This window comes from Salvelinus sp. IW2-2015, linkage group LG20 (assembly GCF_002910315.2).
Source record: "Salvelinus sp. IW2-2015 linkage group LG20, ASM291031v2, whole genome shotgun sequence".
Classification (NCBI taxonomy): domain Eukaryota; kingdom Metazoa; phylum Chordata; class Actinopteri; order Salmoniformes; family Salmonidae; genus Salvelinus; species Salvelinus sp. IW2-2015.
This window is the reverse complement of record NC_036860.1, coordinates 55,289,956-55,314,300: the sequence shown is the minus strand read 5'-3', so window position 1 is coordinate 55,314,300 and position 24,345 is coordinate 55,289,956. Positions and strand designations below refer to the sequence as shown.

Here is a 24,345-nt window from a genome sequence, read left to right as displayed (position 1 = left end):
TAATGTTCCTTGCTTAAATCTGTTTGCAAATAATATTCACATGAATACATTTCATGATAAGTAGCCTTTGGTTTCCGTTGAGTGTAGTAGTCTCTAGTCTGGCCAGAGTCACCTTGACGACATTGGCCCAATGATAGCACCTTGACGACATTGGCCCAMTGATAGCACCTTGACCACATTGGCCCAATGATAGCGCGCACGCAAACCGAAGCACCCAATCATAGCATCCGGCAAAGTGTCAGAACAGAAGCGCTTGTCATTTATGCTCTGCATGCAACCTGGCTGCGATGTGTTTTGTTTGTCTGCACGATAAATGGTATATGACACAGATGGACAAAATTGCATACTTGCCTTTACAACTATTTACAAATGACTATTCTAAAACGAACTGTGAAGGATGGACGAGTCAGAAGCCGGTGATGGGTTTATCAGGATGGTGAAATCAGAGGCAAGAAAGATTTAATGCGATCCTGAGCGTTTTCTCCTGTGCTGCACAGGGTCAATCTAGGCGCATCTTGGCCCAGAGCAACGCGCCTTCCTTCCCCCCATTCAAAGGTCTCCTCTCCGTAGCAGTAGCCAGCCATGGCCCTGGTAACCCTACAGCGCTCTCCCACCCCGAGCGCAGCATCCACCGCCAGCACCAACGCGGGGGAGGTAAGTGAAACTGCGGGAGTTGTTCTCTACGTAGGCAGCGCGGTGGAGGAAACGCCGGGGATGCGCCCGATGTTCACGTCCCTCATCCACTAGGCCCAGCATTGCAGAGGACGTTTTCAGTTGTCAATATAATTTTTTTGCAATTTAGTGACATATTTTATGTAACACGGCAAGACTGTTTTGTATGGACATCATTTAATAGGCTTTATGGAATCCATCCGTTTAGAATGGTGAAGTAGTCCAGCCCCGCGCTATTAGCTTCTAAACAAAATCTGAGCCGGTGATTTAGTTACCAGAACAATGCATTAATTGTATATGGCAGCATTTTATTTCTGCCTTCAGTTTTTGTGATTTAAAGACAAATATGTGTTTTATACTGCAAGGCAATTTAATGAAAGCATTATTTCAGGATTTTGCTTAGATTTTTAAGTCATGACATTTGTTTAAATTCCTTGCTTCAGCTTGCATATGGAAGAGACTATAGAGTGAGATTCATCAGTATTGTGCAGCTACTTGCCTAGTTATGTACACCATTACATCACTACTGAGTCAGGGATGTTGCTGTTGGTACCCGCTCGTTTCAATCACTGTCAAAATACTACTGTGGCAGGTGTGAGYTTATATTTCAAAACATATGAGATCATAGATAGTGACATGGTATGGCCAGTAGAGAGCGCTGATACACTGTATTCTATATTAAATGCAAGTGTATTACACGTTTTAAAACCTAACGTAAAGCATCTCCTTCATGTCCCATAAATTCAGTTTAAACACTGGTACATCACTCATCACTCTGATCTTACTAATAAAGCACATGATGACTTTCAAAAGCGAATTAATCCATCATGGCTTGAATTCCATGGAGGCAGGCGCGTGCACACACACACACACACATGGCTGTGTGCTGCAGAAATGATGTCATACTAATTACATCATTAAAGATATTGCTGCAGAAATGATTTCATACCGAGTTGGTTACCTACGGTATATAAGTCTGTATACCTCTTTTATATCTGAAAGTATCTAGATTACAATTGTGACTGAGTTTGAGCTGTGGTATTAAATAGCCTCTTTGACATCAGATCCACAGATCAAGCGCAGTCTAGGCCTATGTGCTCTTTTCGACACTGTAACCTGTCATGAAACGCAGAGAGAGAGAGCTTTATGCAGATCTCCTAATGCAACAAACAACCTCAACCACTCTGTCCTCAGGGAGTTACAGCATTGCTACTGGTACAAAGGCCCAATGTCTAGCATATATTTAGTTACTTGTCCACGTAGATCAAGAGCATCACTTAGTGGTGGTCTATATACCCATAACTCTAAATGAAAGGAATCTCTCTGTCTCCACCAGTCATTGTACTGTGACATTGTGATTAGGTATGGTAGCAAGGGGAGCATGGAAGGACATAGCAGGGGATACGGGTCATGTGCTGCTGTTGCGCAATGCATGCTACTGTACTGTCTGCACAGCCTTGATGGAAGGGTTTCTAGTGGGCCTACAGTGTATGTAACATTTCTGTCTTTCTCTTGCAGGAATTAGGGCGTGATGATGACCGGAGAGCAAATCAGAGGTAAGCCTCTCCATCCCCCATTTTCTCCCTAAAAAAACKAACAAACATATATTTGAATCTAGAAAAAGTAGTTTGTTTGTTTTCAAAGAACTCTTGCATTATGGTGACGTGATCTATATGGAAAACATTGTTGCCCTCCCTAGGTGCCTGGCTAAATTACTGCAGGCCTCTATGTCCAGCTACATATTGGGGGTCGAATGTCAGCTATTATACACTACATGGCCAAAAGTATGTGGATACCCCTTCAAATTAGTGGATTTGGCTATTTCAGGCACACCCGTTGCTGACAGGTGTATAAAATCGAGCACACAACCATGCAATCTCCATAGACAAACATTAGCAGTTGAATGACCTTACTGAAGAGCTCAGTTACTTTCAACGTGGCACCGTCATAGAACACCAGCTTTCCAACAAGTCAGTTTGTCAAATTTCTACCCTGTTAGAGCTGCCCCTGTCAACTGTAAGTGCTGTTATTGTGAAGTGGAAAAGTCTAGGAGCAACAACAGCTCAGCCGTGAAATGGTAGGCCACACAAGCTCACAGAACGGGAATGCTGAAGTGCTTAGCRCGTAAAAATTGTCTGTCCTCGATTGKAACACTCACTACCGAGTTCCAAACTACCGTTTGGAAGAAACATCAGCGCAAGAACTGTTCGTTGGGAGCTTCATGAAATGGGTTTCCATAGCCGAGCAGCCGCACACAAGCCTAAGATCGCCAATGCGCAATGCCAAGCGTCTGCTGGAGTGGTGTAAAGCTGGCCGCCATTGGACTCTGGAGCAGTGGAAATGTGTTCTCTGTAGTGATGAATCACACTTCACCATCTGGCAGTCCGACGGACAAATCTAGGTTTGGCTGATGCCAGGAGAACGCTACCTGCCCAAATGCATAGTGCCAACTGTAAAGTTTGGTGGAGGAATAATGGTCTGGGGCTGTTTTTCATTGTTTGGGCTAGGCCCCTTCGTTCCAGTGAAGGGAAAKCTTAACGCTACAGCATACAATGACATTCTATACAATTCTGTGCTTCCAACTTTGTGGTAACAGTTTGGGGAAGGCCCTTTCCTGTTTCAGCATGACAATGCCCCCTTGCACAAAGCGAGGTCCATACAGAAATGGTTTGTCGAGATTGGTGTGGAAGAACTTGACTGACCTSCACAGAGCCCTGACCTCAACCCCATCAAACAMCTTTGGGATGAATTGGAACGCTGACTACGAGCCAGGCCTAATCGCCCAACATCAGTGCCCGACATGACTAATGCTCTTATGTCTGCTGTGAGGACTTGCTTCCATTCAATTTTCCAACATCTAGTGGAAAGTCTTCCCAGAAGAGTTGAAGCTGTTATATCAGCAAATGGGGGACCAACTCCATATTAATGCCCATGATTTTGGAATGAGATGTTCGACGAGCAGGTGTCCATATACTTTTGGCCATGTATTTCCCTGAGAAGCCGTGCATGCACATGCATTAGGTGATACAGTAATGTATAGTAACAATCTGTTGTGCTCCATCTGGGGGAGGGATTGGTATACATTTCTTTGACCAGGAAATCTGAGTTTCCCAAGGCCTATGGATATTGACCCCTGGTCCTGGTGTCAGTGGGAATTCCAGGACTGGGTTACAGTAGGAAGCACCCAGGAATGTCCTGAAGAAATAACATGGACACTGGTGCAGAATTACACACATTGTAGATAAATATGAATAATGTAATACTAGTATTCAATAAATAGGCCCACACCTTAATGAGCGCTTGCAAAAGAGATGGAACATCTCACACCATTGCAGTCCATTACAGTTCACAAAGAATGTCTCCATCTGGGGACCCTTAAACACTGAGATGTAGGCCTAGTTGTATCAAGGGTAATAACAGTGATAATGGTCCAACACTCAGAGTTACCATTCCCATTAACCACCATTATACATTCCATCAAATCAGAAACACTAGCCAGCTGTATTGCAGAGCTGGGAGTGAATAGCATAGGTGGAATCCTCTACTCAGCTACAGAAGGATGTGATGTCATGGTGTTGTTGTGCCGGGGCTAGTTTTGTTAAGACCTTTTTGGCCTTGCTGTTGTAGTAGGCCTAGTGTTGGCTGGACACTCAGTTCTCTAGTCCAGTGGTTCCCAAACTTTTTATAGTCCCGGTCCCCTTCAAACATTCAACCTCCAGCTGCSTACCCCTTCTAAGCACCAATGTCAGCGCACTCTCAAATGTTTTTTTGACATTTTAAGCCTGCCACACACACTATACAATCCATTTATTAAACATATGAATGAGTGTGAGTTTTTGTCACAACCTGGCTCGTGGGAAGTGACAAAGAGCTCTTATTTATAGGACCAGGGCACAAATAATAATAATAATAATAAATAATTTAGCTCTTTATTTAACCATCTTACATATAAAACTATATTTGTTAATCGCAAATTGTGAATAACTCACCACAGGTTAATGAGAAGGGTTTGCTTGAAAGGATGCACATAACTCTGCAATGTTGTGTTGGAGAGAGTCTGTCTTAAATCATTTTCCACACACAGTCTCTGCCTGTATTTAGTTTTCATGCTAGTGAGGGCCGAGAATCCACTCTCACATAGGTGCGTGGTTGCAAAGGGCATCTGTGTCTTAACAGCGCGATTTGCCAAGGCAGGATACTCTGAGCGCAGCCCAATCCAGAAATCTGGCAGTGGCTTCTGATTAAATTCAATTTTCACAGAACCGCTTGTTGCAATTTCGATGAGGTTCTCGTTCAGATATCAGTAAGTGGACTAGAGGCAGGGCATGAAAGGGATAACGAATCCAGTTGTTTGTGTCATCGGTTTCGGGAAACTACCTGCCTAATTGCGTACCCAACTCACTCAGGTGCTTCGCTATATCACATTTGATATTGCCYGTAAGCTTGAGTTCATTTGCACACAAAAAATCATACAATGATGGAAAGACCTGTGTTGTCCTTGTTAATGCAGACAGAGAAATGCTCCAACTTCTTAATCCTAGCCTCAATTTTGTCCCGCACATTGAATATAGTTACGGCGAGTCCCTGTAATCCTAGATTCAGATCACTCAGGCGAGAAGAAACATCACCCAGATAGGCCAGTCGTGTGAGAACTCGTCATCATGCAAGCGGTCAGACAAGAGAAAATGATGGTCAGTAAAAACTTTAAGCTCGTCTCTCAATTTAAAAAATCGTGTCAATACTTTGCCCCTTGATAACCAGCACACTTCTYTCTGTATGTTGTAAAAGCATGACATGGTCGCTGCCCCTATCATTGCATAATGCAGAAAATACATGAGAGTTCAGGGGCCTTGCTTTAACAAAGATAACGTATTTCAAGCTGTCAGGCATTCCCTTGGCAGCAAGAGCCTCTCGGTGGATTCTGCAGTGTACCCAAGTGGCGTCGGGAGCAACTGCTTGCATGCGCGTTACCACTCCACTATGTCTCCTTGTCATTGCTTTTGCACCATCAGTACAGATACCAACATCAGCAGCAGCTACGTTTGGCTACATACGGACCGTTAGTGGAATTCCCGTGAGAGTTTCATGGTTAATGTGATTGGATGTTAATTATTTGACTAGGCTACCTGTATYTGACATTGTGTTGTTATTTCGCTGAACACTAGATGGTTTAATTTTATTTTTGGCAGTGAAACGAGGCTACTCAGGTGAGGGGGGAAAAAAACTCACCCAAATGTATAGCCCCATTGGAAAATATAAATGGACTGTTAGAATATACAAATTTAAAAAATGTGAATCACATTTTTATTTGGCGTACCCCTGACAAGCATTGCACTTACCCCAGTTTGGAAATACATGCTCTAGTCCAACCTGGCTGGGCCAGGGGAGTTTCAGCCTTACACAAGTTTCCCCCATCCGCTAGACATGACACACACAGGGTGGGTCGAGATTATAACATTGATAAGGTAGATTACTTTCTTGGTTGTACAAGGCAGATAGAGGAACGTTTGAAAGGTGGTATAGGGAGAAATTTTGATTATGTAAAATCCTCCTTCAGAGTTGCTTCTGCCTGCAGAAAATGTAGGATGAGAGAAGGTAAAAACACACAGAAAAAAAKATTGATATTAGTGGTTTTGTGCCATTACATATTTTGTTGTTAAAAGGCTAAAGCAAAGACATTTAACTTGATAGTGATGGATAGTCACCAGAGAAATGCTGCAGGGCGGAGCAGTCACACCATTGATTATTGGAAGTGGCCCAGTCCACATTAGCTCTGCTCATCTTGTCCTCTCTCAGACCCTAGGACCCAGTGATGTCAGCAAGTCTACCTCTCTGAGGGCCATACTGTATCAGTCAGGCAGAAACCTGATCCACATTTACCCCCCAGCAGCCCTTGGTTGTCACAGTACCCTGGCTGCCTCAGCCAGAAAGCTCAAGCACCAGACAGGGTTATGCAACAGTCAAGGAGAGAGGTGTGTTTGCAGACTTCAAAAGGGAAGATGTCCTTGGTGTGTGTCTAACTAGCAGCTTGCGTAAATTGCTTCACACTGGCATTGGATATGTGTTCTGTGATGGAGTTATGGTTCATACAAAGTTGAATATGCCACTCAATGAGTAGCATGTTTCCTTTGACTAAGTGGCTCATCAGAGATCCTCTGGGATCTTCCATGTCAAAGAGCATCCACTCACTCTACAGACGTGTGCTTTGTAGACTGAAGCAAGCTAGATTCCCTGCCACCCAACCCAGCTAATGTGAAATATGCTTGAATGGTGCTTTTGTGTCAGGAGTTCTGATTGCTCAAGCGCGTGCTGTGAGGAGATAAGCTGCTGCTGATGGTCGGGAGTTGAGGCAGGAGGCAGAGCTGAACAGACGCAGCAGAAGTCTGAAGACTGATCCTCACAGCCCAGACGGACAGGAGGGGGAGACGGACGCACCAGACCAAGACAGGATACATCATCGGACTATTGAACCCAATCTGCACCTTTTTACAGGGAAAAAAGGAACCCAGGGCTATATCAGTTATTATACTTTGGAAAACAAATTCGTTTTTGAGGCACAAAATGCTTGTGAATGTATTTTTTGCACATGGATGTGCTAAGAAGCTATAAGGGTGGAGGAGATTTTGTGAGGAAGCCAGTAGACACCAGAGAGCTACTGAGGGAGAGATCCAGAATCAGGATGCATCTTGTGGTGGAGCCTTCACAGGAAGCCATGCTTACCATGCTGCCTCACTTTGTGAAGAACGCAGTCCTGAGTCAGAGAGAGATCTGGCGAATGTAAGTCCTCCACACACTCAGGATTGCCTCTCCTTGAGTGAATCTCTYACTGGCATTTCTATCTTGATAAGAGGTAGCACAATGGCGACAATGGTTTGAATGGTTGTAACTTGTAAGTGTGCACCCTGCATTTTCTGTATTAGTCATTAGTCATTTATTTGGATAGCTCTGTGGGTTTTTTCCAGGGTTGACAACTTATTTTTTCTTATACATCAATACAAATTGTACTTTAACCTTACATTTGATCGTACTGTTAGAATTGCTTACGGGCATTGTTTTTATGGCTGTCTATTTATTCTTGAGTGTTCTTAAGGTGAGTTTACACAGGCAGCCTAATTCTGATMTTTTTCCACTAATTGGCCTTTTAACCAATCAGATCAGCTGTTTTGCCAATAATTGAAAAAATTATCAGAATTGGACTGTGTGTAAACTCAGCCTTAGAAAGATGGGGATATGCTCTGATTGTTTTCAGTAATGGTGTAATGGATGGATCAACAGTAGCTGGAGCGTTTTCCATAAAGCTTTCTCTTTAAGTCTATACATCCATCTGTGATTACTGCTATTCAGTTCATCCCATTTACAGTACATCAGACATCTGAAGATGAGCTGTTATGGTACCCTACCCAACTCTCTGACCTCTTGATCGAGGCCACCCTCATCTTTTTCAGGACATTCTGAAAAGGAACAATGCTATGTAACAGCGGGGCAGAAACAAAAGGTCTTGTGATGGACCCACTGTCATACCATGCTTTGTTTGTGGTGGCAGAGCGAGAGGGCAGCCTGCCTGTTAACAAAGCCCAGTTCTGTTCCTCCTGGTCAATGTTGTGGCCAGCAAACACCCAACTCTTTTCTTCCTGGACATTGCTAAGTCCAAGGAAAAACTATATTTTATCCGGGGGTGGTCAGTGCCTCGAGCACAGGGGTTTGGGCAGTCAGAGCCCATCCCTGGCCAGAGAAGGGAGGGATAGATGGTGGTGACTGAAGAAAGGCAGAGGAAATATTTCAGTGGTGGGCTCAATTATCTGCCCCAACGATAGGTCAGGGGACCTAACCACGTTCTGTCAGTTTAATATCTGAGGGAAATATTTCATAAAGGAAAGATCTGCTCACATTTACTTCCTGATGAATTTGGGAACATCCTTTCCTGCTAGTCACTAAACTTTGGAAAAGCAATTAACAGCCATCCCACCCTGCCTCTTCCCACTGTAGCTCTGCTCTCTGATTATGCGCATTCTACGTCTCCAGGTCATTTGTCTCCATTCCTGGACAAAAACAACCTCACTCATTGACAAGTGAGAAGAATACTGTGGGTTGGACAGTTAATTGAACCACATCAGCCTTAGGAGAGTCTGCAGCAGGGCATCCACATTCCACATGATCATTTTCAATGAATGTTTTGGCTCCCTGAAGTGAACRCACTGGTGATTGCATAGTCTGTTAAATACATAATGGAAAGGAAAGTAGGCTATGGCTGGGTAGTTTTGTGACAAYGGACATACTGTTAATCTGTGGATCTACTTAAATGGAGCACAACAAAACAGGGAAGAGACACCAAGCAGGTGTAAGAAGGAGTGACTATTTCAAATGTCCTCTCTGTTCTAGAGTAGAACGCCATGCTACTTACTATAGGTACTGTGGAGTGCAGTGTGCCACAGACGGTGCTTAAGCTGTTGAAGCAGTACAATGATTTGTCCAACATGCTATTCAGATATGCTGATGATCTGTTGCCTACTTCCAGTACAGTCTGTACTCTTTCTTTCACTTCTCTAATGAATGCTTCCCCTGTGTGTTACAACATCAAACCACTAGAAACCCTATTTCCCTGTCTGTCTGTTTCAGCCTCAGCGAGAGCTTCTTCATGGTCAAAGGAGCTGCCCTCTTCCTGCAACAGGGCACCAATGCACAGGGACCCAAGACCCCTACACACCACAAACACGCAGGTAAACACACTGGCACACCACAAACACGCAGGTAAACACACTGGCACACCACAAACACGCAGGTAAATACATACTCTTGACACACACTGGGCCCATTGTTCATTGGCCCTGTTCACCCATGACTGCGTGGCCATGCATGCCTCCAACTCAATCATCAAGTTTGCAGACGACACTACAGTGGTAGGCTTGATTACCAACAACGATGAGACGGCCTACAGGGAGGAGGTGAGGGCCCTCGGAGTGTGGTGTCAGGATAATAACCTCAGGAGATGATTGTGGACTTYAGGAAACAGCAGAGGGAGCAGCCCCCTATCCACGTCAATGGGACAGTAGTGGGGAGGGTGGAAAGTTTTAAGTTCCTCGGCGTACACATCACGGACAAACTGAAATGGTCCACCCACACAGACAGCGTGGTGAAGAAGGCGCAGCAGCGCCTCTTCAACCTCAGGAGGCTGAAGAAATTTGGCTTGTCACCAAAAACGCTCACAAACTTTTACAGGTGCACAATCGAGAGCATCCTGTCGGGCTGTATCACCACCTGGTACGGCAACTGCTCCGCCCACAACCGTAAGGCTCTCCAGAGGGTAGTGAGGTCTGCACAACGCATCACCGGGGGCAAACTACCTGCTCTCCAGGACACCTACACCACCCGATGTCACAGGAAGGCCATAAAGATCATCAAGGACAACAACCACCCGAGCCACTGCCTGTTCACCCCGCTATCATCCAGAAGGCGAGGTCAGTACAGGTGCATGAAAGCGGGGACTGAGAGACTGAAACAGCTTCTATCTCAAGGCCATCAGACTGTTAAACAGCCACCACTAACATCGAGTGGCTGCTGCCAACATACTGACTCATCTCTAGCCACTTTAATAATAAAACAATTGATGTAATAAATGTATCACTAGACACTTTAAACAATGGCACTTTATATAATGTTTACATACCCTATATTTCTCATATGCTCTCGCTAGATGCACTATTGTAAAGTGGTTGTTCCACTGGATATCATAAGGTGAATGCACCAACTTGTAAGTCGCTCTGGATAAGAGCGTCTGCTAAATGACTTAAATGTAAATATATGTATATACTGTACTCTATACCATCTACTGCATCTTGCCTATGCCATTCGGCCATCRCTCATTCATATATTTTTATGTACATATTCTTATTCATTCCTTTACACTTGTGTGTATAAGGTAGTTATTGTGACATTTTTAGGTTAGATTACTTGTTAGATATTACTGCATAGTCGGAACTAGAAGCACAAGCATTTCGCTACACTCGCATTAACATCTGCTAACCATGTGTATGTGACAAATAMAATKKTATTAGATTTGTTCAGTGAACCGTGACAATGCCACTGCTAAAGTTCAATAGTTCTATTTAAAGACAAGGTAATATTGTCTGAGGTTGGCTTGGCCTTTGTGGTTGAGCCTGTGTTCAACACATATTCACTGAAGGATTACCTGGCCATTGACTGCCCTCGGCAGGTACTTGTCTGCTTTTAGCTTTGATATGTTTGTCAAAGTAGGTCCAGGTGTGACCCTAGAGCCTGCCTAGTAACCCGGCGAAGGGAGAAGACAAACCATACAAGGGGCTTTATAGATCCTGCTTGTTTGAATTTTTTTTTTTTTGTTCCCATCAAGATGTTACATAAACTCACCAAGCTAGACTAACCCTCCTGCAGCACATATGATGTTACCTCATTGGTGTGTGTGTGTATATGTACGGGTAGGCCTGTGTGTGATGCAGCATGTCTTATAGCAGGGTTGTTGTTGAGATTAGTTAGATCGGGGAGTGCTATCCCCTCATTTGGAGTCCTAACACACCCCTCCCCTCCCCTATGATACGCAGGTTACTCACAAGATCAATGTGAGGATCACTCCAGATTTCTTGATTACATCACCAGACGTTCAAGTCAATGCTTAGCTCTGATTAACCTGCCATCCATTTATCTGTGTGTTTACGTGTATGACAGACTGCTTCTGCATGTTTGTATGGGTTTAGCTGAGGGTTGTACTTGAGATTAGATGTTATGGTACACCATTCCCATTTATTTACCCGTCTTGTCATGAGATGTAACTTCAATACAGACGTGTTGTTGTGGCTGGTATTGGATCACCCTGCAGGTGGGCATAATCAGAGGTACCAGTCTAAGTAGGGGCCTGGATAGCAGAGCTGGACACAGTTATGCAATATGTCTGATTATGAGGCTTGCTTGATCTGGATTATGGTATGCGGTTCTCTTCTCTCCCAGGTGACTTACCTCAACATCTGCAGGTTATGATTAACACCCTCCGCTCTGAGGACCGCATTAAACTGGTGAGTCAAATTCCCATCTCAGATGTACTTACCATCCATCTTTATTGACAAACAAATGCTACACAGTGTAACCTGTTCTTCCTGTTCCCCAGGCTGTACGGTTGGAGAGCGGTTGGTCTGACCGCGTGCGGTACATGGTTGTGGTCTACACCAGTGGTCGACAGGACACAGAGGAGAATATCCTGCTAGGGATGGACTTCACCGATAAGGACAGGTACCCGTCTTTCCTCCTTAGCCAGCAGTATTACACTACAATATGGTTTGTTGTTATCATAGAGTAATAATCTATTCCGTTGCATAATTCCCAGTAAAAGCTGCTCTATCGGGATGGTGCTACCGYTATGGAGCGATACGAAGATTCATTTAGATGGCGATGGGTAAGTGCTACTCTTCTACATACTGAGGATACAAAACATTAGGAACACCTGCTCTTTCCATGACAGACTGACCAGGTGAAAGCTATGATCCCTTATTGATGTCACCTGTTAAATCCACTTCACTCAGTGTAGATGTAGTGGAGGAGACTTTTTAAGCCTTGAGACATGGATTGTGTATCTGTGCCATTCAGAGGGTGAATAGGCTAAACAAAAGATTTGAGTGCCTTTTGAACGGGGCATGGTAGTAGGTACCAGGCACACCGGTTTGTGTGTCAAGAATTACAATGCAGCTGATCTTTMACGCTCAACAGTTTCCCATGTGTATGAAGAATGGTCCACCACCCAAAGGACATTCAGCCAACTTGACACAACTGTGAGAAGCATTGGAGTCAACATGGGTCAGCATCCCTGTGGAATGCTTTCGACACCTTGCAGAGTCCATGCCCCGACAAATTGAGGCTGTTCTGAGGACAAAATTAGTGKGCTGCAACTCAGCATTAGGAAGGTGTTCCTAATGTTTGGTATACTCAGTCTATACCCTCACATAAATATACATTAAACTTTCCACAAAGGTATGGTATGTGTCACAGTGCATCCCACAGACATTAAGTTGCATATACAGTCGACCATGAAGTACCTCTGATCGTTTAGCCTGTTCAAACAGCCCATCCCTTTGACACAGAATGAGTTGCTCTGCCCTCCAGTGGGCAGTCCAGTCAACTACAGGCATTTTCAATTCTCCATGTGGCAGATGAGTTCTTGCTGAGCTGTTAGTCATCCCTCTCTGTGCTGGAGGAATGTTCCATTGGGATGTGTCCTGAATAGTCCTCTAAACCCTTGTAGCTCAGCCCCTGTTCGTGCTCCCAGACCCCTCTCTCTAATCCTTCATCTCTCTCCTCAGAGGATTTAGTGTGACCACAGGAGGACGATCGCATGTCTTCAAGCCTGTTTCTGTGCAGGCCATGTGGTAAGTGTCTGGTTGTTTTTGGATTTGATACTGTATTTGGGTACTTCAAAATAGAATTGTCTGGTGACCTTTATATTCCCTGAAACCATACAGTGACTGTACTCTACCATGTTGGTTCCATTTTAATATCAACAATCAATGAGTGGAAAAACAAACTAGTAGATGAATTATTCAGGCTGGTAACACTTTGATACCGAACCCGCTGCCAGTTGTCCATGCACAATCTACTGGTCAATAGATGCCGCTATCATTACAATGTGCATGCACTTTTCTTTTCATTCTCAGCAGACTCATCATTTTCTCTGGGTTTGACAGGCCTTTAARTATATTCTGAATTTCCTGTGTCATTAAAAATCAATGATTAAAAGACTGACTCTATAATCAGATAAGTGGAATAGCTTCTGAATAGTTGCTGTTGAGAACCTGTATTAAGACTGGGAGCTTCTTCTACCTGTGTGGCTTCAGGTCTGCCCTGCAGATCCTCCATAAGGCAAGCGATATGTCTCGCAGGCACAACTACTTCCCAGGGGGCATGGCCCTCACGTGGATGGGGTTCTATGAGAGCTGTATCACCTCCGAGCAGAGCTGCATCAACGAGTGGAACACTATGACCGACCTGGAGACCACGCGGCCCGACTCACCTGCCATGTTCCTCGACCGGTAAGACCTGAMTCATCCGGTTTCGTAAGATTCAGTTAAGTCATTTTTCTTATGATTAATTTCAAATTCTAGTTGCAGTACCTTCTGAGATTGGTAATGTATGTCCATCAGGGTAAACCGGGCCTTTCTTGTTTTAATCAAAAGTGATAAATGTGTTGGTTACATTCATAATTGAATTGATATATTGACATATGTTGTTATTCAGGCCAACGGAGAGAGAGAGAACAGAGTGTGCAATCAAAGCTAAACTACGCAGCATGATGATGTTCCGGGACCTGGAGAATGTCACTTCCAAGGAGGTGTGTGTCGCCACTCACCAGGCTTTGTACGGGCACACAGATCAGTTTGTTGTGGAAATTAACTCTGCATGGTATAACCTGTCCTCCCCCTCTCAGATCCGTGTGGAGCTAGAGCAGCATATGAGCTGTAACCTGAAGGAGTACAAAGAGTTCCTCGACAATGAGATGCTGCTGATCCTGGGTCAGATGGACAAAGCCACACTCATCTTTGACCACCTCTACCTGGTGAGAACCTTTCCCTAACTTTACATCCTAATTGTCTCTTTGTATCCCTAACACTAACTAGTAACTACAGTCCTCCTCGCTAACCTCTGAACTACTGTCACAACTCTGTTACTGTAACCCTGGTGTAGTTAGTTTGACCTTTGTAACCTGACGGAGTAAGTTGTCTTGATATTCATTCTGTGTTTGTCTTCTCTAGGGCTCTGAGTGGAATGCCTCCAATCTGGAGGAACTACGGGACTGTGGGTGAGTGGACGTCTCACAAACACGAAAGCTATTTCACTAGAACGTCTCCTTAACCACCCCTGCTCCCTAACCATCAGCCCTGGCTCACAAACATAGTGTTGTATTATTCTGTATTCCCATATGAAGGACAATAGATGTCAGGTCATCTCTCCTTCATAAGACCTACCAATAGAGAAATRTTGGTTGTTGGAACACGGATAGCACCACTGAACGAGATACTGCCCCACTGGAACGCAACCACTCTTGTCAAGAGGGYGCAACAGCGCCTCTACTTCCTACGGCAGCTGAAGAAATTCAGCATGYCACACCAGGTCCTCTCCAAATACTTCCACTGCACCATTGAGAGCATCCTGACCAAGTTGCATCATGGCCTGGTACGGGAATTGCTCCGTCCACTATCACAAGGCCCTCCAGCGGGTGGTGAAGACGGTCTAGTACATCACTGGGACTGTGCTCCCAGCCATCCAGGACATCTACTTGAAACTGTGCCTGAGGAAGGCCCACAGCATCGTCAAGGACCCCACACACCACAGCCAYGTGCTGTTGACTCCCTTACCATCAGACAGACGGTATTGGAGCATGAGTTCTGATACCATCAGACTGCCGAACACTTGATCTGGATTTACCACCTGCACTGATTCTCTGCACCTTAGCACACATGCACTCACATTCCCACACACACAGATATACACTGAGTGTACAAAACATTTCCATGACATAGACTGACCAGGTGAATCTAATGAAAGCTATGATCCCTTATTGATGTCACCTGTTAAATCCACTTCAATCAGTGTAGATGAAGGGGAGGAGATGGGTTAAAGAAGGATKTTTAAGCCTTGAGACAATTGAGACATGGATTGTGTATGTGTGCCATTCAGAGGGTGAGTGGGCATGACAAAAGATGTAAGTGCCTTTGAACAGTGTATGATAGTAGGTGCCAGGCAGGCACATCGGTTTGTGTCAAGAACAATAAAAATAAAGAAAAATCCTGGAATGAGTAGGTGTGTCCAAACTTTTGACTGGTACTGTATATGGTACACCACCCAAAAGACATCCAGCCACTTGACACAACTGTGGGAAGCATTGGAGTCAACATGGGCCAGCATCCCTGTGGAACACTTTTGACACCTTGTAGAATCCATGCCCTGACGAATTGAGGATGTTCTGAGGGCAAAAKGGGGTGCAACTTAATATTAGGAAGGTGTCATTAATGTTTTAGACACTCGGTATACACATCAACATTTATTTATTATTGTTGTTGCATTATCGAGAAGGACTCTGCCAGTAAGCACTTTTCATTGGCCTGTGTATACCATGTATATCCTGTACATATGACAAATTCAAACTTGAAACATGTTTTTTTCTTCTTGATGCAGTGTGGGCTACATCCTCAACGTGACCAGGGAAATAGACAATTTCTTTCAGGGCACGTTCTCCTACCACAATATCCGGGTGTTTGATGAGGAGGCCACAGACCTGCTGGCCCACTGGAACGAGACCTACAACTTCATCGTCAGAGCGAAGTGAGTGCCTACTTGTCAAACAAACTAAACCCTACTTCTCGAACAGCTAACTAAAACACGTCTTGCAGCATGTGAAGTATTTACTGCAGAACAACAAAGGAAGTGTAGATTTAAGTAGTGGGTAGTTCCTCTGTGTCTGGGTTATTTTATACACTAAAACTATGTGGAAAGCCTAGTCACTCTGGATTAGACTTCTTCAAAATTAACAGGGTTTTAATGTAAAACATTATTGCCCCACAGGAAGAACCAGTCTAAGTGTCTGGTCCACTGTAAGATGGGTGTGAGCCGGTCAGCCTCCACGGTCATAGCGTATGCMATGAAGGAGTATGGCTGGACTCTGGAGAAGGCCTACAACTTTGTGAAGCAGAAGAGGAGCATTGCTCGGCCCAATGCTGGCTTTATGAAGCAGCTGGCCGAGTACGAGGGCATCCTGGAYGCTAGGTGAGTCAGGSTATACTGGGGTACTGTACTGGTATATGCAGGTTTGCTCCGGTATGTAACCAACTGTGCTACATGAGGAGCATCTGCCACTCATTCTTACTCCACTGCAGTCATGAGGTATTGGTTAGTGCTATCCTTGGGACGTCCCTAGGGTTGCACATTTTGGGGAATATTTGGAGGTGGAAACTTTCMATGGGAATATATCCAAATTAATACCATTTTAATTGTAGATGTTTTTTTTGCATTGGATATATTTACCATATCATATTTGTTGTGCCATGATGTCCTTGAGGAGCAGATTCAATGCATGAGCAGCACAGCCAATGGGTGTGAGGGCAGGACTCCTCCACTTTAGATAAAGCATGTCTGGTTGGAGGGGTGTATGCTCGGCGAAGAACATTCAGAAATCTCTTCCAAAACACATTGCCTGTGAGCATCAGAGGTGAACCAGTTGCATACACAGCTCGAGCAAGACAKTCATCAGCATTTCTCTGACTACGTTCCTCCATTGAGTCAAAAAAAACTTCTGGAGGAAGGATGGACCGTGAGCTGTTGTTATTGATAAGGTGTCTGATTCATAATTTTCACCTCAAATAGAAGTAGAGACAAGTTCCTTCAGCACTCACAGCACTCACTGTTTCGTCTACATTAGCTGCAGTGAAATGTCTCCACACATCAGATAGTGCCTGTGACATTTTCCTGTAAAGATGATAATAAAAAATAGATATTTTTTAAATAAATACAATTCCATGTACAGATAAATAGTTAAGCAGTTAGATTAAACAACTCCTTTAAGATAAATGTTTTCAAATGAAACATGTATGGAAACAGGTGAATTATCACTCCTCAGTTAGCAGGCTCAAGCAAGCTTAGACCCACATGGTAGCAAAAACTAGCAAGCAGAAATTGTTAACAAGTTAGACATGATTTAAACACACTTTGCTGTAGGCTACTATTTAGAGGTAACAAAAAATCATGTATGTCATATAAAATATATTCACCCCACCCAGTATTGTAATCAAAACTTACCAGAAAGCATGTAGTCCTTGGCTCAGACAGTGTAGTAGTGTGGGCTCAATAGCATTTCATTAGTGTGCATTCTTGAGAATCAGCTGTACATGTGATGGAAGAATGCACTGTGCATGCAGAGGGTTGCAATTCCATTGAATTGGGGATAGTTTAACCAAAATATGCCACAAGATCTAGAATTGCCTTGTGCATCCCACAAAATGTTCATAAGCTAACTTTTTGATGAATTTAAGCAAAATTCCCCAAAATTCCCGGGCTTAACTTCCCCATAGAAAGTTTCCGGAAATGTATAGGAAAGTTTCGAACCCTTTGCAACCCTAGACGTCCCTACCGCTTACCTTAACCACTATCCTAACCATAATCCTGACCTAACCCTAACCTTCATTTCAACTTCAATGGGTTAACATCAGAGTTGGGATGTCCCAAGGATCACAGGGAGCAAGGACCCTGAGATATTTAACCTCATTATGCTCAACCTAACTCGCTGCCTAGAGGTCAGGTCAAACGTGACAGTTAATTCACCACAGTAGTTGTCTAGAGGGGGTCAGCTAAGGTAAGCAGTCTAAGGTTATTAGCTTATAATTAGGTTAGTAAATAGACTGCAGGTCATTGTGACTGAATGATCCTTAAGTTTTATTAGTGGATAAGCATCTAATTTTGTCTGTATAAAGTGTACTCTCTACATAGTGATGGGGTTAGAATAACCATAATGTGTTCCCCAGTAAACAGCGCCACAACAAGCTGTGGAGGCCTGAGGGAAGGGAGGACATCCCAGATGAGGCGTCTGGCCAGTGTTGTGGTGGAGAGGATACCCCCGTGGAGGATGAGGCCTGGGGGGGAGAGGGCTGCAGTGCCTCCCCCTGCCGGGGCCTGGAGGTGGACGCCCTGGACCCTCTCAACTACAATTACTACTTCAGACGGCTGTCGGACACGGCCCTGGACAGCGAGCCCTCCACCCCAGTGCGCGGCCCTCCCCTGCTGGGCATGGAAAGGGTGTTCATCGAGATCGAGGATGTGGAGAGGGACGCCCTTCTGGAGGATGAGGGCTTCCCCATGGCCCAACTGGCTTTGCCCGGGGAGGGCACTGCCGCCCAGACCTGTGGGGGCCGCCTGGAGCCCCTGGAGGACATGAGGCTACGCCTGGAGTTCAGCACGGTGGAGGAGGAGGATGAGGAGGAGGCGAAGAAGGAGGAGGCGGAGATGGCCGCCCTGGCCCGGACACCTGCAGGAGGAGATGGAGTGACGGAGGACGAGGAGAGGAAGGATCAGGCCAACGTAAACCGCTTCAACAACGAGAACGCCAACAACAGTAACCGCCTGGCTGCCAAGCGCAGCTGCCCCGCTGCCTTCGACGTGAGTGGGACAGTAATTAATACCTGTATCTATAAGAATTATGCTGGTTTGCTTACTTTTAACTTGAACTGGCTTGGGGTTAGGTTTGMGATATTAAGTCTCTAATTGTAATGCTGTAAGGGTAATATTTCTGTCATTATTTGATCCCATTTCATTTAAGGGATCATCATCTTATAGGTGTCCATAATCTGTTTTATTAGCTTCGAGACCTTAAATCAGGTCATGTCCTTGGTCCGTTACCCTGTCACTCTCTCTGTCCCTGACCATGCATTCCCTCCCTCTCTCTGTTTCTTCTGTTTAGGACAGTGCTAGCACAGGAAACCCTTACAAAGTGAAGCCCTCCTACCAGTCCTGTAAAGACTGCCTGCGTCTGCCACCRGGGCGGCGCTGTGAGCGCCCAGCAGGAGGCCGCAAYCACCGCCTTAACCCCACACGCCACTGCGGGGTGGTCCCCACTATCTCCATAGACCCCCCTGGCACCCACTTCACCAACACTCCCACCCCCCACTCCCCCTGTGCCCTCCCTACCACCATTGCCCGCCTRGAGGCCTACCGCCAGCGGCTGGTGTCGCCGATGAGCTGCGAGGAGCTGCCCCGAGACAGACACTGCTCCCTGGAGACGGAGGACATGGACGAGCTGCAGGAGGAAGAGGAGGAAGAGCAGGAGCCAAAGCCAGGGAGGGAGGCGGGGACTGGAGCCATCACAGAGCTCACGTTTATGAAGCTCAGCTTGGAGGGGGAGAGGCCAGCGGGTCAGCCTCCTGGTGTGGAGTTGCAGCCTGCTGGGGTGGAGTTGGACCCTCCTAGTGGTGGAGTGGAGCCACAGCAGGAGCAGGAGCAGGAGGCCCTGGCCCAGCTACAGAGGACAGGGCTGGGGCTGGGGCTGGTGAGGCAGAGCGCGGAGCAGCTGGAGAGGCTCTCAGGACTGGCCATGGAAGGTCCACTCTCAGGGGCTGGGCTGTCTGAGCAGATGGACCTGAGCTTGGCGGTGGAGGAGATGGAGGTGGAGGGGGATGTAAGGGTGCATTCTGAAACCCACATCCCTTCTACCAGCTGTGTGGTCACAGCCGCAGACCCCCAGATGAACACCACCCCAGTGTCGTACCCCCAGTGGTCCACCCAGACTTGGACCCCTGTGTCCTCCCCCCATGGCTCCACCCTCACCCGGAGCTTCAGCAGCGTCAGCCTCCACAGCAACTGCGGGGGACGCCCAGGCCTGGTCAGGCCGCGCACCCAGGAGATGGAGACCCGCATGAGGCTGGCCGGCCTGACCGTCCCCTCCCTGCTCAAACGCTCTAGCTCCCTGGCCAAACTGGGAGGCCTCACCTTCTCCACCGAGGACCTCTCAGACCTGGCTGATGATCAGGCCCAGCTGTTCTCCACCGTGCCCCCAGCGCTCTGAGCCCCCATCCACCCCCTGGAGCTGACTGTGTTTTCAGTGTCTCTCCTCCAGACAGGTTCCATGTGTCTAAACCACCTGACCGTGTAAGAGCAGTTTGAAGGAGCTGGGAGAAATTTGCCAGGTGTCCTGGAGACATGCCTGAGACATATTAGCAGCATGTTGGCTGGAAGAAAGAAATAACTAAAGATTTCCTATTATAGACTGAGTGTACAAAACATTAAGACCACCTTCCWAATATTGAGTTGGACACCCCTTCCCCTTTTGCCCTCAACAGCCTCAATTCGATGGGGCATGGACTCTACAAGGTGTCAAAAACATTCCACAGGGATGCTGGCCCATGTTGATTCCAATGCGTCCCACAGTTGTATTAAGTTGGCTGGATGTCCTTTGGGTGGTGGACCATTTTTGATGCACACAGGAAACTGTTGTGTGAAAAACCCAGCTACTACCATACCCTGCCAAACTAAAAAGCCAAACGTTTTTTTAAATTTTTAGGGGAATCTTTTGTCTTGCCCATTCACCCTCTGAATGGCACACATACACAATCCATGTCTCAAGGCTTAAAAATCCTTCTTTAACCTGTCTCCTCCCCTTCATCTACACTGATTTGAAGTGGATTTAACAGGTGACATCAATAAGGGATCATAGCTTTCAGCTGGTCAGTTTGTCATGGAAAGAGCAGGTGTTCCTAATGTTTCGTACAGTCAGTGTACATGTACTCTGTTTATCAATCCAAATAAGAGATGCTATTGGAGAAGATCCACTTGAAGGAGCTCAATGAATGTGTGCAACTGTTTTGATTCATTCAGCGTCTCATGTGCCCCTGAGCATCTCATGTGCCCCTGAGCAGACTAACTGTTGAAGATTGAATCCTCATTTTCTGTATATTCCTCCCTTGTTACAAGCTGTTTTTGTGTCACCAAACAACAACTTTATCATATGAGCAGCTTCCTGCCTCTTCAAGCAAAGCAGGGTACCTCAGTCAGAACACAAGCATCTCAAGACTATTTTGGTCCAATACTGTTTTTGTTGGCTTGCCTCTCCTCAATGACTGGCTCAGCCAGCTCTCCTCCAATGACGTACTTAATGTAATAATGTCTTGAAGTGGTCAAAAGTCCATTCATAACGGTCTAGAGTTACGCAAGCTGTCCTCATTGTCACAACTAGAGCTTCCTCATGGGGAGCAGAGCAGTAGACTGACTGGACTTATCACACATGCTATGGATGATTGGAAGAAACAGAGAATAAATATTAAAATTCTCTTCTGGATTCATTTCTGTATATTTGAGGTAGTTTAGAGGGAGCATATACACTTTGGTTTAGTTTTGCCACAGCTGAACTTTCACCACTTCTGTGCAATGGTAATAGGTACAGTACTTAAATGATCTGATTAAGAACTCATCATCATGTTTGATAGGATTTGTGGGCAACTGAAAGAGTTCAAATGGTTTTGGGACTGGATTTTACAACACTGCATTAATCTACTGTAGCACTGATAATCCTCTGCCCCCCCCCCCCCCCCCCCCCCCACCTCCTCCCCCCCCCCCCCCCCCCCCCCCATGCCTTTATCCATCGTCCCTGCATCACTCTCTCAAGGCAATCAAATACAGTAGGTTGATTTTCTGTCTGTTTAGTTTTGGCATCAACATGCTAGTACATACTCTGCTCCCCTTCTGGTTCACACCTTTGTGGTACTGCACTGTAGAGGCTTTGTTAACCGGCTTATTCAACTATCAATGTGCCACAGCAACAGAGTAACATTAGACTACCTTTCTTTGTACTGCTAAGAAATACTAATCCGTTGATCTGCATAAGCTACACAAGACAACACTCTGAAGGCCCAGGCACAAACCTGGTACTATGAAGTGACCACTGAGTTGTTGCTATACATTGAAGCAGAACGCCTGTTTGAACTGCTTGTTTTTGCTCTCCCATTTAGTGCCAGACCTGGGAGTGTCCCAGCACTGTCTATGATGGCTGCAGCAAAGCCTAATGTGATTTAGCTGGAGCTGTTTGTGGCAGAAGGAAAGAAGCAGCTTTTCTCAGCCTTTTCCATTCGTATGGCAACGCTATCAGCCAAACTAGGAAGTTGGGACAAAAACAAGCTGAGGCGTTGTAACAGACAACTATCTATAGTTGCTTAGAAAGGGGTTACAATTCTGGTTTCTGTGGCAGTCTGTAGAGAGAATATCACTAGCCACTAGGAATTGTTTTGTTTACAGCAGACATGAGCATCTTCCAAAGCTGTTGTAGAGCCGCAGTACAGTATGACTGGGGCCACTGCCATCATCCCACATGTATCACCAATGTTACATTAACTTATCTTCCTTATTTATTTGTACATGTTTTTATTATATAATCTAATATGCATTTGGTTGAGTTCTTTGTGGCCAGCCTAAGCTTAATTTGCCACACGGGTGTTATTATGCTTTGAAGTTGTGTTTTGTCTGTTATAACTACTGCATTTGGCATGAGTGTGCAAGGATAATGTGTGATGGCAGTGTGTGTGCAGGCGCATGCAAATTATATAGATTTTATTACCACCATGGTTATAATATGAGTGCGATGGGAAAGGTGTCTGTGTGCAAAATAACTGTTACTCCTTGAACTATACGTCATTGTCACTTATGCAATGGTCTATACTATACATCATGTAGACTGGTTTGCTCTGAGTTGGGATAACAAAGAAAATGAAAATCACTCTTAATCAGCTGAATATCGCGGCATGTGTTACATTAGTAACTTTTGTTAGTGTTTGTTACTCCGAGGTACTGGTCAAAGCAATTTGCAATTTAATTTAGGTTCAAGTCACAACCCAATGGCTTGGGTTCTGTGGTCAATGAACACTGGCTGTGTTTAGACAGGCAGCCCAGTTCAGAATTGACCAATCACGTCAGATATTTTTGAGAGCTAATTTGATTGGTCGAAAGACCAATTAGTAAAAAAAGAGATCAGAATTGGGTTACCTGTTTGAACGCAGCCCTTGTGGCTTTTGAGTTATTGCACTGTATGAATTTCCCTGTGTTCACTGGTGGGTTGTCAATGATCAAAGAGATTCTCTCACAGGTAATACAATTATTTGAATGGAATGGTGATCCAGTTCAGCCTAGTCTACCACTTGTGGTTAGTGTGGTCACCATTTAGGCGTGATCATTTGGTGCGCTTTATTCAAGCCTACTGTTATACTACCTTCATGTGGCTGTTATAAGCTTGATGTAATTTATGACATAATGGGTTATAAAAGTTTACAGAATATCCTATAAGTTCAACTTTTTATTTCATGATACTGTGATGATACTTTGGTTAGCCAGTTGTGCTCAGCTTTAGGCCATGCTCATAGCAGTGAACAGTAGGCTGTGTGGTGGATTTAAGTGCTGTCAAAATGAGCGTCTTCACCAAATGCTCCATCACCACTGATGCTATGCTTAAAGCTACTGCACTAGGTTTGATTGTTTGCATCATTTGTTTTTGAGTGTTTTATAATTCTACATAAGTGCCTTAACCCTGGCCTTAGCTCTGGCTGGCSTAGCTACATTGCAGGCTTAACCCTGGCCTTATCTCTGACTTGGTGCATCGCAGGCTTTGCAGAGTCAAAGGCCACTTGCCCTCTGCCCCATAATAATAATCCTGTTGCTCACACAAACCCACAAAGTACACATGTTCACACACAAGCTCTCACTCCCACACGTGCATATGCTTGTCAAGCTCATCAGTTGCTTGGGTGATCTATTATTGAAACCAAAGTCTGAGGGGTTTATTTGGACAAATAGGCACAGAACCAAGTCTTATCTACATTGCCAGGCATCTTAGGGTTCACCTGCCCTTACTGACAATCCTTTAACTGGTCAATGCTTTGAGAGAAATGGAGACATAGGAAGAGGGGGATCCTTACAGTAGTTCATGTCAAGAGTACAAGTTGCCATCTTTCCTTGATGTTCACCCCTTGCAAAAACATCTTATTGTATATAAGCCAAGGCATGAATGAGTGAAACCGCCTAAAACATAATCAACTTTAGTGATTTTTGTAAMWWWWWTTTTTTTTTAAGCGGTGACTTATTGTTTGTGGCTGTGTTGTGTGATGCCCTTTTTTATTTTTACATTTTGTTAAGGAT

At 45.1% G+C, this 24,345-nt stretch overlaps 1 protein-coding gene across 1 annotated transcript; it reads left to right on the top strand.

Annotated features, from left to right (window-relative positions):
* The first annotated feature begins 565 nt into the window (after positions 1-565).
* On the top strand, positions 566-20,998 carry LOC111980964 (protein phosphatase Slingshot homolog 1-like). Its single transcript, XM_024012054.2, has 15 exons — positions 566-654; positions 2,191-2,228; positions 9,289-9,389; positions 11,650-11,714; positions 11,807-11,928; positions 12,023-12,091; positions 12,993-13,058; positions 13,524-13,718; positions 13,924-14,017; positions 14,114-14,242; positions 14,439-14,485; positions 15,862-16,008; positions 16,249-16,449; positions 18,201-18,831; positions 19,133-20,998. The coding sequence occupies exons 1-15, from the start codon at positions 583-585 to the stop codon at positions 20,231-20,233; spliced, it is 3,078 nt and encodes a 1,025-aa protein (XP_023867822.1). The 5' UTR covers positions 566-582; the 3' UTR covers positions 20,234-20,998.
* The last annotated feature ends 3,347 nt before the right edge of the window (positions 20,999-24,345 follow it).